The 13956-nt window shown below is 43.3% G+C and overlaps 1 protein-coding gene across 6 annotated transcripts in view; it reads right to left on the bottom strand.

The window, feature by feature from the left end:
* Positions 1-231: 231 nt before the first annotated feature.
* FAM184A (family with sequence similarity 184 member A) overlaps positions 232-13956 on the bottom strand; it is a 321551-nt gene continuing 307826 nt past the window's right edge. For 2 of the 6 annotated variants that reach the window (XM_075340009.1, XM_075340008.1), the window contains 2 exons: positions 5860-6059; positions 233-984 (listed from right to left, as the gene is read on the bottom strand). In XM_075340009.1, coding sequence (XP_075196124.1) covers positions 903-984; positions 5860-6059 — 282 coding nt within the window. In that variant the 3' untranslated portion in view covers positions 233-902. Of the gene's footprint in view, positions 985-5859; positions 6060-13956 lie in introns of all 6 variants that reach the window. The other 4 variants (XM_075340012.1, XM_075340013.1, XM_075340011.1 and 1 more) reach the window with 3 other exon arrangements.

Genomic DNA, 13956 nt, shown 5'->3' with positions numbered 1-13956 from the left:
GTCCCAGGGACTTCTACGCTCCACTCCTTCGAACGGACTGTCCTGCTACCTATAGTGCTCCGGCTACCGGACCCCTTGCCTTCAGTGAGGAGTTCGGCCCAGTGGATCCACCTCCTGGGTCTGCCCGTCCACCTGACCCTAACAGATTCCCTTTAATGTCTTAAATAAGGAAAGCAATGCAACTTATTTGTGGTCCATACAGAAGCCCTTTATACTATATTCATCAGTACAATAAAAGACACAGGCTATTTCAATAATAATACCAAACATTCATTTTATAAGAAAAAATATCTTTTTATATATGTATAATAAAAGTGACTTCCATAGGAAATAACACACTGGGACTTAGGGTTTTATGTTGTTACAATAGGAGTACAATAGCCATACATAGTATATACATACCAATCAGAAGCTGAGAATCTGAATCCAGGCACATTGTTATTTCTGGTGTCGAACTATCAAACATGATTTATCGGTAACTACTATGGTCTTTCCTAGACATTTTAGCCCTGTGGCTGGATTTACTGAGAAGGCATCTCAATAACATCAGTGCAGAGCAATGTGGTGTGGATCATTTCAGCATTGTAATATTTATGCTTGGCAGAAAAGAAATAAAAAAGAAGGAATAAATAGGGAGAGGAGGTAGCACAGTTATTCTACAAAATAGTTTTTTCTTTTTTGTAAAATTTAAAGGAGATTTTACTGGAAGGAACGCAAACACGCAGTGTTATCAAACAGTGCATTTCCAATTGGAGACAAACACCCTTGTTCACAGTGTTCGAACAAACAGTAGTTACGGCAAAGCTTGGTCACATAAGGGTCTGTTAAGATCATGCTTGTACAAAGAGTCCACATCAATGCTGTGCCACAATAGAAAGAGAGACATTATCAAATACAGTCTCTTAGAAAGTGAAGTAGCGGGCAAACCATTCCTGGCGTTGTGGATCTGGTGATGCCACTGGTGAAGTGTCAGTCTGGGGAGGGCTAAATCCCAGAGAGAAAGAGAAACACATTACAAGGGATAATACATGTAGAAAACACATCACGCAAGGCCGTAAGAAAGCAGACGCAGCGGTCATCAGCACACATAAAGCATCTGTTTAGAAGCAAAGCCAAAATCAATACCAATTCTTGTCCTTGTCCCTGTGTGACATTTCTGCACATCCACTACATTGTAATTCCCCAGCAGCACAAGCTAGTGGATGCTAGGGGAAGGATGTAGACTTTATCCTCTATGCCTTTGGTTTGTTTTTACCCCCTCTTTTAGCCTCCTTTTTAATTGGAACATCATTTGTAAGAAGTATGGTCACGTCCCACGGAAATATGCTGGGCAAGCACTATATCCTTCTCATCTGCCAAGCACAACACACCATAAATGTGCAGACAGGGACACTCGGTTCACTAATATTACCCAGCAGTGTCATGCATTATTTAGAACACAGCCGAAACAACAGATAGGACTGGAATACAGCTCAATGGAAGTGCTCATGTGAATGCCCAAATATTCTGTCGGGTTTACAGTTAGTAGACAAGGGGAAAGGAGATCTATTCTTTGGTGCTGAACTGAGATACAATAAAGTTCTATACAACTTCTCATTGTATAAAAGAAGCACACAGGGACAATCAGTTACAAGGGATATATTTTTATGTATACTTACATGCAGAATTGTAAATAGGTATATACATGCTTATCACAGGAGGCCATACAATACAATAAATATGCATGCTCTGGTCAATTCAATGAAAAGTATTTTCTCACTTATTTCTACAAACGTTAACCATTTTATATATGAATGTTGATATTCACCACTAGATGGCAGTACCGCACTCAGCTGCTATAGCTAACCGCTTATAATTTAGTGTTATATCTTTAGAATGTACTGGAAAAGCTGCCATAGTAGGAACAAAAGATTACTCAAGAGTTTTTAAATTCATTTTCTGTCAGTTTGCATGTTTTAGTAAGAAAATACTAAACACTGAATATACCAAATGTACTGCGTAATAACAGAGTTTACAAGAAGTACATGCATCAGCCATACAGGGAACCTGTCCATGATGAAGATGGTATCTGATCTGCAGGCAGGACGTTATAGAGCAGGAGCTGGTCAGATTGATATACATTTCTGGGAGAAACATTTCCGAAAACTTTAGATTTTATACATTAAATTCTCTGGTGTTTGTATACATAGGAGTTAAGTGGGCGGTCCTACTCAGTGAATGACAGTCTTCCCTGTATGACATGCAAATTGTGGTCAATCACAGGGTAGGACTGGACACCTCTGCATACAGACACCAGGGATTTCAGTGAATAAAATACAAGTTATACTATAATTTTTTCAGCAAACTTACAGTATATCACAAAAATGAGTACACCGCTCACATTTTTGCAAATATTTTATTATATCTTTTCCTGAGACAACACTGAAGATTTGACACTTTGATACAATGTAAAAGTAGTCAGTGCACAGATTGCATAAAATTCTAAATTTGGTGTCCCCTCTAAATAACTCAACAAGCAGCCATTAATGTCTAAGCCACTGACAACAAAAGTTAATACATCCCTAAGTGAAAATGGCCAAATTATGCCCAGTTAGCCATTTTCCCTTCCCAGTGTCATGTGATTCATTAGTGATACAAGGTGTCAGGTGTGAATGGGGAGCAGTTGTGTTAAATTTGGTGTCATCGCTCACACACTTTTATACTGGTCACTGGAAGTTCAACATGGCACCTCATGGCAAAGAAATCTCTGAGCATGTGAAAAAAAAAATTGTTGCTCTACATAAAGATGTCCTAGGCTATAAGAAGATTGCCAACACTTTAAAACTGATTTGCACCTCGATGGCCACAATCATACAGCGGTTTAACAAGTGAAGTTCCTCTCAGAACAGGCCTCGCCATGGTCAACCAAAGTAGTTGAGTTCACATGTTCAGTGTCATATCTAGGGATTGCTTTTTCAAAATAGACAAATGAGTGCTGCCAGCATTGCTGCAGAGGTTAAAGGGGTGTGGGGTTAGCTGCACACTGTATCAAATTGGTCTGCGTGTGTTACGGTTGCTGTGGCTCTGGAGACTATGTCCGGATTTCTTGCTACTGCACATGTGCAAGCGCTGGAGACTAAGTCCTATCTTGGAGCCATTGCACATGTGCGGGTGACATCATCGCTGACACGAGGTCACATGTCTCTGACACCTTCTAAGCTGATTGGCCACTGGTCATGTGCTTGTGACACGTGTTCACATGTCTCTGACACCTTCTATGCCGATTGGTCGCTGGTCATGTGCTTGTGACGCTTTGCTCGGTGATAGGCCAGCGTGACGTCATTGCTGTCATTCTGGCAGCGGATTGGCTCTGGTGTCCTCCATCTTGGATGAGGCACATAGTCTATATAAGACCCTGACGCACGCCGCCCGGCGCTCAGTCCTCTTGGTTCATGCATGAGGGTAGACGCCCTGTGCACGTCCCTCTAGGCATCTCTCTGTCTATGTTAGGTGAGCGCTACCGGCAGGGTAGCGTTCTTATACCTTACAGCTTCGGCTGCAGTCCGTATCCTTACCTCTTAGTGGAGCGGACATAGGCAGGTGCCTGAGGCACATGGTCCGGATGGGCCTTGTGATTCTACTCATAGGTGGACGTTGCCGCTAGGGTAACGTTCCTTCTACTGCGTCTGGCAGTTGTTCGTATCCTCGCACACTAGGGGAGCGAACAGAGGTAGGAGCTTTGTGCGGCTTCTGCTGCTGTCCGTCTCTTTTGCACTACTAGAAGAGCGGACCTAGGCAGGTGCCATATCTAGTGGTTCGTGTCCTCGCACACTAGTGGAGCGAACGCAGGTAGGAGCTTTGTGCGGCTTACGCTGCTGTCCATCTCCTGGCACCACTAGAGGAACGGACCTAGGTAGGTGCCATTTCACACTCACTGCTTTTGTCTCTGTGATCTTTAACAGAGACCATTCCACACACCCTCCAAGTAAGGGAGGAATTGCTTTATTTTATAATTATATTCCTCTGTGAGTTTAACAGAGGTATTGCACTCTGCACTTGTGCTATTATTTTTTACAGTGGCACACTTATATACCCCTTATCCTCTGCCATAGTCTGCAGCAGAGTCTTTGCACGGTGGACCCTGACTGTCTGACATTCCTTTAGGTTTTATTATCAGACAGCCCCCCGTAACAGCGTGGCTCTCAATCCAGAAGGAAGCATTTTCTAAAGATGATGCACAAGAAAGCACGCAAACAGTTTGCTGAAGACAAGCAGACTAAGGACATGTATTACTGGAAAACGTTTTTGGCTCAGATGGTGTCAAGCGTGTGTGACGGCAACCAGGTGTGGAGTACAATACCAAGTGTCTTTTGCCTACAGTTAAACGTGGTGGAAGGAGTGTAATGGTTTGAGGCTGAACAAATGCTGCTGGCTGTGGGGAACCATGAATGCCAACATGTACTGTGGCATACTGAGTATGATCCCCTCCCTTCAAAAACTGGGCCTCTGGGCAGTAATCCAACATGATAACGAATCCAAATACATCTCCAAGATGACCATTGAATAACTAGAGAAACTGAGGATAAATGGGCTGGATTTTCCAAGCAGGTCTCCAGACTTAAACCCTAATGAGCACCTGTGCGGCATCCTCAAATGGAAGCTGAAGTAGCGCAAGGTCTCTAATATCCACCAACTCCGTTGTCCATGTCATCATGGAGGAGTGGAAGAGGATTCCAGTGGCTCCTGTGAAGCTCTAGTGAATTTCATGCCTAAGGCCTCTTTCACACGTCCCTGAAAAATACGCACGTTTTTCACGGACGTGTCAGAGGTGCATTTTGCCCTCGGTATGCCGTGTGTATGGCACACGTGTGTTCTCCGAGTGTTATCACGGATAACAAACGGAGAACACATGGAACTTTCAACTCACCTGTCCCTGGTGTCGCTGTCTGTGGTTCTGATCTTCGATCTCCGGTCCTGCCGACTCCCCGCTGCTGCTGCTTCCGGCCGCAGTGGAGTGAATATGCAATGAGCATAATGAGCGGCGGTTGGCAGCAAGTGACAGCAGCGGCAGAGACTGCAGGGCAGGAGAAGGTGAGTAAAGGTTTTTTTTTTTCTCACAGACACATGTCTTTTCTCCGGTGCGTGTCACACGGAACACATCTGTGTGGTCCATTAGCATTACGTGTGACACGATTGCGTTCCGTGTGACACCCGTGATGCCGGAGAAAAACGGACATGGCGTGAGAAACAGATGGACACACGTTAGTACAGAACAGACACACGTTCCGTGCGCAAATACTTACGTGTGTCCAAAACCATAGGAAAACCTAGGTCTACGTGTGTACGTGTCTCTGGTACGTGAGAAAACTACCAAATACGTACCGGAGGCACGTACGTGTGAAAGAGGCCTAAGAGAGTTAAGGCAGTGCTTGAAAATAACGGTGACCACACAAACTCTTGACACTTTGGGCACAATTTTACTATTTTCACTTATGGGTGTACTCACTTTTGTTGCTAGCAGTTTAGACATTAATGGTGTTATATCTTCAGTGTTGTCCCATGAAAAGATACTATAAAATAATAATGTGAGAGGTGTACTCACTTTTGTGATATACTGTATTTGTCATTCTGCTCAGCTTCTCCTTCTCTATGCTCTGCTCAGATGGGACTGCATGGACAATGTCAAAGGTTCCCTTTAAAATTACATAATGGAAACTGATGCACAACATAGGTTTTCAAAGGAAATAATGAGGTGAAGTTATAATAATATATGAGCAAAAAGGAGCTCTAAAAAGAGGTTGCAAAGAAATAATTCAAGGCTATGTCAGTAGTCCGGCACTTTCATGACCAGTGGCAATTGACTGGCGAGGCAGTGCTCACCTCAAAAAGGTTTTGGCCTCTTTGGGTGGTACAGGCTGTGGGAGAGGCTTGCTGCTGTTGAACTCAATATCGTGGATGGGTGAATTTGGAATGGGTTCCAGGCGAGTAGGATGTCCGTTTCCCATTCCACTAGTCTCCACAGCACTTAGGTTAGGGGCACTCACAAACCTGTTTGAAGACTTATCGTTCTTCTTCTTTTGCTGTTATTTTTAAAATAACACAAGTGAGGCATATTATAAAATAACATTGGTAAATCTTTCCCATTTTCAGACAATGCACCAGTAAAGACAACTCTTCAGTTATACCAGTTGTACCTTTCATTATGTAATTAACATTTTGCATTTATCAAATATTACAGGAGATTTCAATTTTAAGGGCTTTGAAACATCTATAAAAACACAACAGGCTTCAAAAGAGTTTGCTGTAATTCTTCTACATTTTCACACTCCCAATTCAGAAGTCCCTTTTCTGCTTCGACGTCATGCATGTGGTCATGGCAGCCAATTGCTGGCCACAGTGGAAGTGTCAGAATGTCAGTATATAATATATAATATTTCGTTATCTGTTATTAGATTTTCTATAGAGTCAGGCCTCATTCAGACGTCCATGATTTTTATTGTACATAAAGAAGTTTTTACCATCAGTGATTGCTCCGTGTGTCAGTGTTTACATCATTGTGTGCTCCGTGTATCAGTGTTTACCATCAGTATGTGCTCCGTGTGTCAGTTTTTACCATCATTGTGTGCTCCGTGTGTCAGTTTTTACCATCAGTGTGTGCTCTGCTTGTCAGTTTTTACTATCCATGTTTGGTCAGTTTTTACTATCCATGTTTGGTCAGTTTTTACTATCCATGTATGGTCAGTTTTTACTATCCATGTCTGGTCAGTTTTTACTATCCATGTATGGTCAGTTTTTACTATCCATGTATGGTCAGTTTTTACTATCCATGTATGGTCAGTTTTTACTATCCCTGTATGGTCAGTTTTTACTATCCATGTATGGTCTCTGTGTCAGATTTTATCATCAGTGTTTGGTCCGTGTATCAATTTTTAAAATCAGTGATTTTTTGCTGATGAAAAAGAAAGACATACTGTACAAACTGCAAAGCAAAACATTTTCTATCCATTACAATGTTACGGACCGCACATTGACTGCACAATAATGCCATCCGTGTATTGTCTGTGATTTCCACAGACATACAAACTTGTCTGGGTAATTTTTATCCAAGTCTCGGATCAAAAACGGATACATCTCTGTGATTTTTTGCAGACCACTCAGCCTGCAAAGAAACACAAACTTGTAAAGAGCCCTATGACTTTAATGTGTATATCTTCTCTCCGTGAAACACAAGAATAGAATGCGTACATGACTCACAGATGTCTGAATGAGGCCTAATGGTCCCAAGTCCCCATAATATAATGAATATTGTGACTCGAGGGACTGCTGTATTATGCAGAAATAATGCATTTAGTATTAAAGGGAACATGTCCTGTGAAAAAAATGATATTAACCTTCAGATATGTGGTTAATCTGCAAGTTAATAGTGTTCCGAACCAGCCCGGTGCCCACACTTCAAACCCCATTGCCAGGTGGAAAAGACCATTAATCCTTATGGCAGCGTTCAGATTTCAGTCATCAGGGTGGTACCTGCATGAGTTCAGACATGGCTCTGTGTATTGAAGGGGCAGCTGTAGCTACGCCCCCAGCAGTGACTGACAGCTGGTTTTAACGCTCAGCGGTTGGCAGTCAGTGTAGGTGGGCATGGTTACAGCCACCGGTCTCGATACTTAACCCATGCTGGCGCCACCCCAATGACTGAAACCCAAACGCTACTGGGAGGATATTTTCCTCCTGGCACTGGGGTTTGAAGTGTGGGCACCGGGCAGATTCGGAACGATGCAGGTTAACCTGGTTAACCTGCGTTTGTCACGTGACCGCTTCCCTTTAAGTATTTAATACTATAGGCCACAATGATAAAATGAACGCAATGAATATTCTAGAGTTTCCAAAGGAAAAAAAACAATTCCTTCTCAATAACAATAGTTGGCATGTGAAAGCTACTAGCTATGAGTACTTATATTAGTAACGTGCCACAAATGTAGCATTTAAACTTGTGTTACCTCATATCGCCCACAGAGCCAAGAACACAAAAATGGCACCAATGTGTGCAATTTAGTAACTAGACGTGATTAATGAGCCAAACCGGTAGCATAACCTGGATGTGTTTTACTAATTAACAGCAGAAGTGCTAAATGGAACATTAAAGTTGCAGGATATTCTAATTAGGAGCTAATATTTCCAAGCCTTTTGAGAAGAAGTGGCGATTTCCTTTCTGAAATGTCCAAGCCATTGTAGTTCACTATTCTTGGCTCCCACTGTAATTTTTAATGAAGTCTATACTAATCGCTGTGAATACAGCAATAAAACACTGCAGAAGCAAATGTGCGTTAAAAACACCATGTAGAAGATCAAAAAGAATAGAGCTCCTACTGTTTACATTTTATACCTCCGTCAGGGGTTCTGTCTGCATTTCTGACACCTTTGATAGCAATAATACATTGCGGTACACAGGATGCAAAGCCATTTTTTGCTATAAAACTGAAAGACACATTAATAGGACCTAACAATATTATGTCACTGCCTGCATTCAGCGAATGATACATCCATCACAGTCTCTAGGCTTCTGTTATATATGGAAGCCATGGCACCAGTGTAAACAGAGCATTACAGGTAACATTATGTGACCCCTCTTACTAGCTAAGCGCCCTATTATCACAGTTCCTCTGGGGTTGTCTCACAGTAGTTTGGTGACATTTGCTGGATTTTGGACAAACACAATACCATCATACTTTTAGGTATATTTTATGTCTGAAACTCAGGGGGGCACATATACAATCCACAATGTCATTGTAAACAGCCCCCAAACCATGTAGGGCTTGTCTGTGTCTGCTAACATGTATATTCTATGCCAGAAAGAAGAGAAGCAGGGATGAGCAAGTACTGTAGGTTTAGTGTGTGAGAGAATACAATCCATTTTGTTCTTATAGAAACCATCTTGTCTTATAACTGAATGATGTCATACGGCTCAGCTAACACTGATGGGCGGGGAAGTTTAACATTTCTATACACACCCCTGTGGCTCTTATTGGTACACTGTTCTCAGAAGTTATTTCTTTGTTTGGGATACTATGTAAACTGGTCACCTGATGTAATAAAGCAAAACTTTCAGTACACCACAAATCATATGTGCTGCAATGATTTCCCGAGCGCTCGTAAACCAAATCTCACTAATTTAGAGTTTCAATGACATAGAAGGAGTGTATTTCACTCACAAGTGTATTAAAATCTTTGAGATTCACAAATCAGTAGAAAGGGGGGGGTCTACGGACCCCTATGTGGCATTCCAGTAAGAAGCAGATGAGGTGTAGAGGCAGCCATCTTTGTTACAGTTTTATGAGAGCAGTGAACCACTGGGTCGTTACAGCAACATAAAGAAATAACAATAGCGGGTGCTGCATGCCCGATCGCTAACTTTTTGCAGGGAGCAAAGGTTGGATTCCTGGTGGTAGAATTGGCACCTATTATTTACAGTGACTTCAAAAGATATTCATACCCAGTGAAGTTTTCCACATTTTTTCATGATATATACACAATTTAAAATTTATTGGTATTTTATGTGATATACCAACACAAAGTAGCAAGTACTTGTGAAGTGTAAAGGAAACGATACATGGTTTTCTAAATATTTTAATAATATAAATCTGAAAACTGTGAGGTACATTTCTATTCAGCCCCCTGTAGTCTGATACCCCTAAATAAAAACCTGAGTTACCAATTTCCTCCTGAAATTACCTAATTAGTAAATTAAGTCCAGCTCTGTTTAATTTATTTTTAGTATAACTGCAGCTGTTCTGTGAAGGTCTAAAAGGTTTTTTTAAGAACATTAGGGAACAAATAGCATCATGACATCCAAGGAATACACTGGACAGGTCAGGGGTAAACTTGTGGAAAAGTGTAAAGTAGGCTTTAGTTATAAAAAAAAAAATAGCCCAAGCTTTAAACATCTCAGAGCTCTGTGGAATCCCTCATCCAAAAATGGAAAGAGTATGGCATAACTGAAAACCTACCAGCGAAGCAGCCAAGAGGCATATGGTCACTGGCTATTTAGTACTGTTACTTTAACTACAGGCCTTTACTCTTGCCCCATCTTTTTGAATCATCCTGTACAGTGAATATAAAAATCCCCTAACCATTTGTGCTATCATTGTCTTACTATTTTGTGTATACAAAAATGTGCACCACTCACATTTTTGTAAATAGCACCACTCACATTTTTTTAAATATTTAAATATGGCACTTTGATACAATGTAAATTAGTCAGGGTACAGCTTGTATAACAGTGTAAATTTGGTGTCCTCTCTAAATAACTCAACACACTGCCATTAATGTCTGAACTGCTGGCAACAAACGTGAGTACACCCCTAAGTGAAAATGGCTAAATTGTGCCCAATTAGCCATCTTGCCTCGCTGGAGTCATGTGACGCATTAGTGTTACAAGGTCTTAGGTGTGAATGGGGAGCAGTTGTGTTAAATTTGGAGTTATGGCTCACACACTCTCATACTGGTCACTGGATGTTCAACATGGCACCTCATAGCAAATAATTCTCTGAGGATCTGAAAAAAAAGAATTGTCGCTGTACATGAAGATGGCCTAGGGTATAAGAAGCTTGCCAACATCCTGGAACTGAGCTGCAGCACGGTGGCCAAGACCATATAGCGGTTTAACATGACAGGTTCCAGTCAGAACAGGCCTCGACTTGGTCGACAAAACAAGTTTAGTGCACATGCTCAGTGGGGTTGTCTTTTCAAAATAGACGCATGAGCGTCTATGCAGAGGTTAGAACAGTGAGGGATCCGTCTGTCATGGCTTAGACCATATGCATACACTGCATCAAGCATGTATCCAGACCTAAACCCTATTGAGCACCTGTGGGACATTCTCAAATGTAAGCTGAAGAAGTGCAAGGTCTCTAACATCCACCCCACCAGCTTCGTGATGTTGTCATGCTGGAGTGGAAGAGGATTCCAGGGGCAACTGGGACAACTTGTGAAACTCTAGTAAAGTCCATTCCCAAGAGTTAAGGCAGTGCTTGAAAATTCTGGTGTTATTTAGAGGCACACCAAATTTACACTGTTATACAAGCTGTACACAGATTACTTTACATTGTATCAAAGTGTCATACTATCAGTGTAGGCCCATGGAAAGATATAATAAATTTACAAAAATGTGTGGGATGTGCTCACTTTTGTGATACACTGTAGATATATACATAAATACCGCATGAGAGATGAGTATTGAACAAGTCACCAATATTTCTCATCAGATGTTAGTAACAACCCATCCAATCCATACAGGCAAATAAATCAAACCATAGATGTCCATACATTTAGTGAAGTGTAATACTGAGAAATAACACAGGGAAAATTATTGAACATGTTTACTGAAATGTATTTAAAGGCAACTTGTCACGTCCCCTATGCACTCCAACCCAGCAGTATTCATAGTATGTATGCCTGTATAACGCTATTCACTAATAGGAATGTTTAAAAAAAAAACAAAAAAAAACCCTACTTATAAACCTCACTTTGCCTATGCTAATTAGGGCCATGACTAGTTGGCTCTCTCTCTGTGTTATCACTCCCTTGTGGGTGTGATAACGTGATTTCCATGAGCCGGCATCACCACCAGCTTCTGGAAATCTCACACATGCGAGTCAGTGTGCCTTTGAAACCAGGTTTATGCTTTCCAGCTTCATTAGGCGAACTGCGGAAGACCGGAAGTTCAGAAGACGTGTATGTGAGCTGTCTTCTGAACTTCCGATCATACACAGTGCGCCTAAACAAGCCGGGAAGTGTCCACCCAGGTTTTGAGGTCCACTGACGAGATCGAAATGAAAGTCACGCATGCGAGAAATTTCCAGGAACTGGCAGTGACGCTGGCTCGTGGATATCACATTATCACACCCACAGGGGTGTGATTAAACGGAAAGAGGGCCAACTAGTCTGGGGAACTAAGGCCTCTGCGACTAGTCAAGGCCTAATTACCACAACGAAAGTGAGGTTTTTAAGTGGTTTGTTAAACATTCATATTCATGAATAGCATTATACAAGGATGGTTAAGCAGGGAATTTGGGCATATAGCTATGAATGCTGCTGAGTTAGAGGCCATAGCAGACCGGACATGTTCCCTTTTAATACTTCATACAAAAGTCTTTGTTGGTGATAGATGCTTCAAGATGCATCTGTCGCGGGCGGGGAGGAGGGTGTCAGCACACCGCGCTCACCCCTTCTGCTCGGGTCCGGCAGCTGCTCCTGGTGGCTCGAGCTGTGGGCCGGATCCCGGGGTTTCTCGAGCGACACTCCTCGCCCGTGAGTGAAAGGGGGTGTTTGTTGGGTGTGGGGATTGTTATAGTTCGTGACGCCACCCACGGTTGTGGTGATTGCACCACCGCTGCTCAGTGTGGGGGTCCCGGGGATGGTGATGCGGAGCAGCCAGGTGTTGTGTTGCCCCTCCGTGGGTAGGGGTTGGTGATCCCGGGGCCCGGTGATGAGATGTGAAGTGTAGGGCCTGGAGGGCGCAGGGACGCGGGGGCAGCGCTGTGCCTTGCGGCACTATGGTACTCACTCAGCCTGCCACATGGACACAGTTTGTACGGTAAACCAACGGCTGGTAGGACGGTCCCACAGACGGCTGCACCTGCACTCCCGGTAGGTGACGGTGATGTCTCTCTTCCTTGCACCTATGTTGACTGATGGTAGCGGTGGATTCCCTCCGGTTACCCGCTCCCCGACTGCAATCTGGGCCGGAGGAGCTCTACACTTTGCCCGCAGGCGCTGGCCCTGGGGAAACTTGTGCCCTGGCGGTGGCGGTGTCTCCCCGGTAATGGTCGGGCTGTTGCCGTCAATCGGGACTTGGTTGTTGGGGGATCTGCGTCCCCGTCACTGACGGATTTGGCAAATTTGGCGACTCCTAGCCTTGCCGGGGTCCGAGAGGCCCCTGCCCTGGTGCTGACCGTCCTTCGGAACACTGCTCCAGACCACCGGGCACACAGCCAACGGGGTCCTTCCAGGAACTTCCAAACGGTCCCCCTCCGGACAGTCACCGCCGTCGCTGACCTTGCTGTTCTGGCCCTACACAAAGCTGGGCTCTCAGGCTTTCTTTCCTTCTGTCACTTTACTGGCTTCTCTCCTTTACACTTCTCTACTTTCACCACTTTCACCTCTCTGTTTACTCTAGCCCTCAGCTAGACTTCACTCTTCCCCTGCCCGGGGCTATCTGCTGTTCACTCTTTCATGTCCCTAGCTGGACTCTATCTGCCTGGTTACTTCCTGCCTCCAGAGCTGTGAGCTCCTTGGTGGGCGGAGCCAACCGCCTGGCCCACCCCCTGGTGTGCATCATCAACCTCTGGAGGAAGGCAACAAGGATTTGTGGTTAGCTGTGATGTGCCTACCTGGAGTGTGGGGTGTAGTGGTGTGTGACCTGTGTCCCCTGGCTTGCCCAGGGCGACACACATCCTGTACCAAGAAAGATAGATAGTTGCATGCAGTGCTCAAGTGTGATTTTAGCCCATTTTTCCACACAAACACTCTTCAAATCCTGAAGGTTCCTTGGTCTTCATCTAAGACTCACTCTGAGCTTTAGCGCCTTCCAGAAATTTTTTAATGGTGATTGGTTGCATCATTCTAGCAGCTTTATTTTCTTTCTCTGAAACAAATTGAGTTTCCTTGGCTGTGTGTTTGGGATCACTCTCTTGCTCTCTTGCTTAAATGTTGACCCTGGTTTCATCTTCATCATTCATGTAAATGACAGCAGATTTCTATTAATAACATTTAGGTACATCTTTCCTTCAATTATATGAAGTTTGCCCGTGCCGTATGTTGAAAAACAGACCCACACCATGATGTTACCACCTCCAAACTTCACTGTTGTTAAGATCTTTTTTGGGTGATATGAATTGCCTTTAGGCCTCCAAACATGGTTTATGTTATGGTATCAAAAGAGTTACATTTTGATCTCATTTGACCAGACTATATTCT

The sequence above is a fragment of the Anomaloglossus baeobatrachus genome, chromosome 3 (assembly GCF_048569485.1).
Source record: "Anomaloglossus baeobatrachus isolate aAnoBae1 chromosome 3, aAnoBae1.hap1, whole genome shotgun sequence".
Classification (NCBI taxonomy): Eukaryota; Metazoa; Chordata; class Amphibia; order Anura; family Aromobatidae; genus Anomaloglossus; species Anomaloglossus baeobatrachus.
The sequence above is the reverse complement of the archived record's forward strand: the minus strand, read 5'-3'. Positions and strand labels throughout refer to the sequence as shown.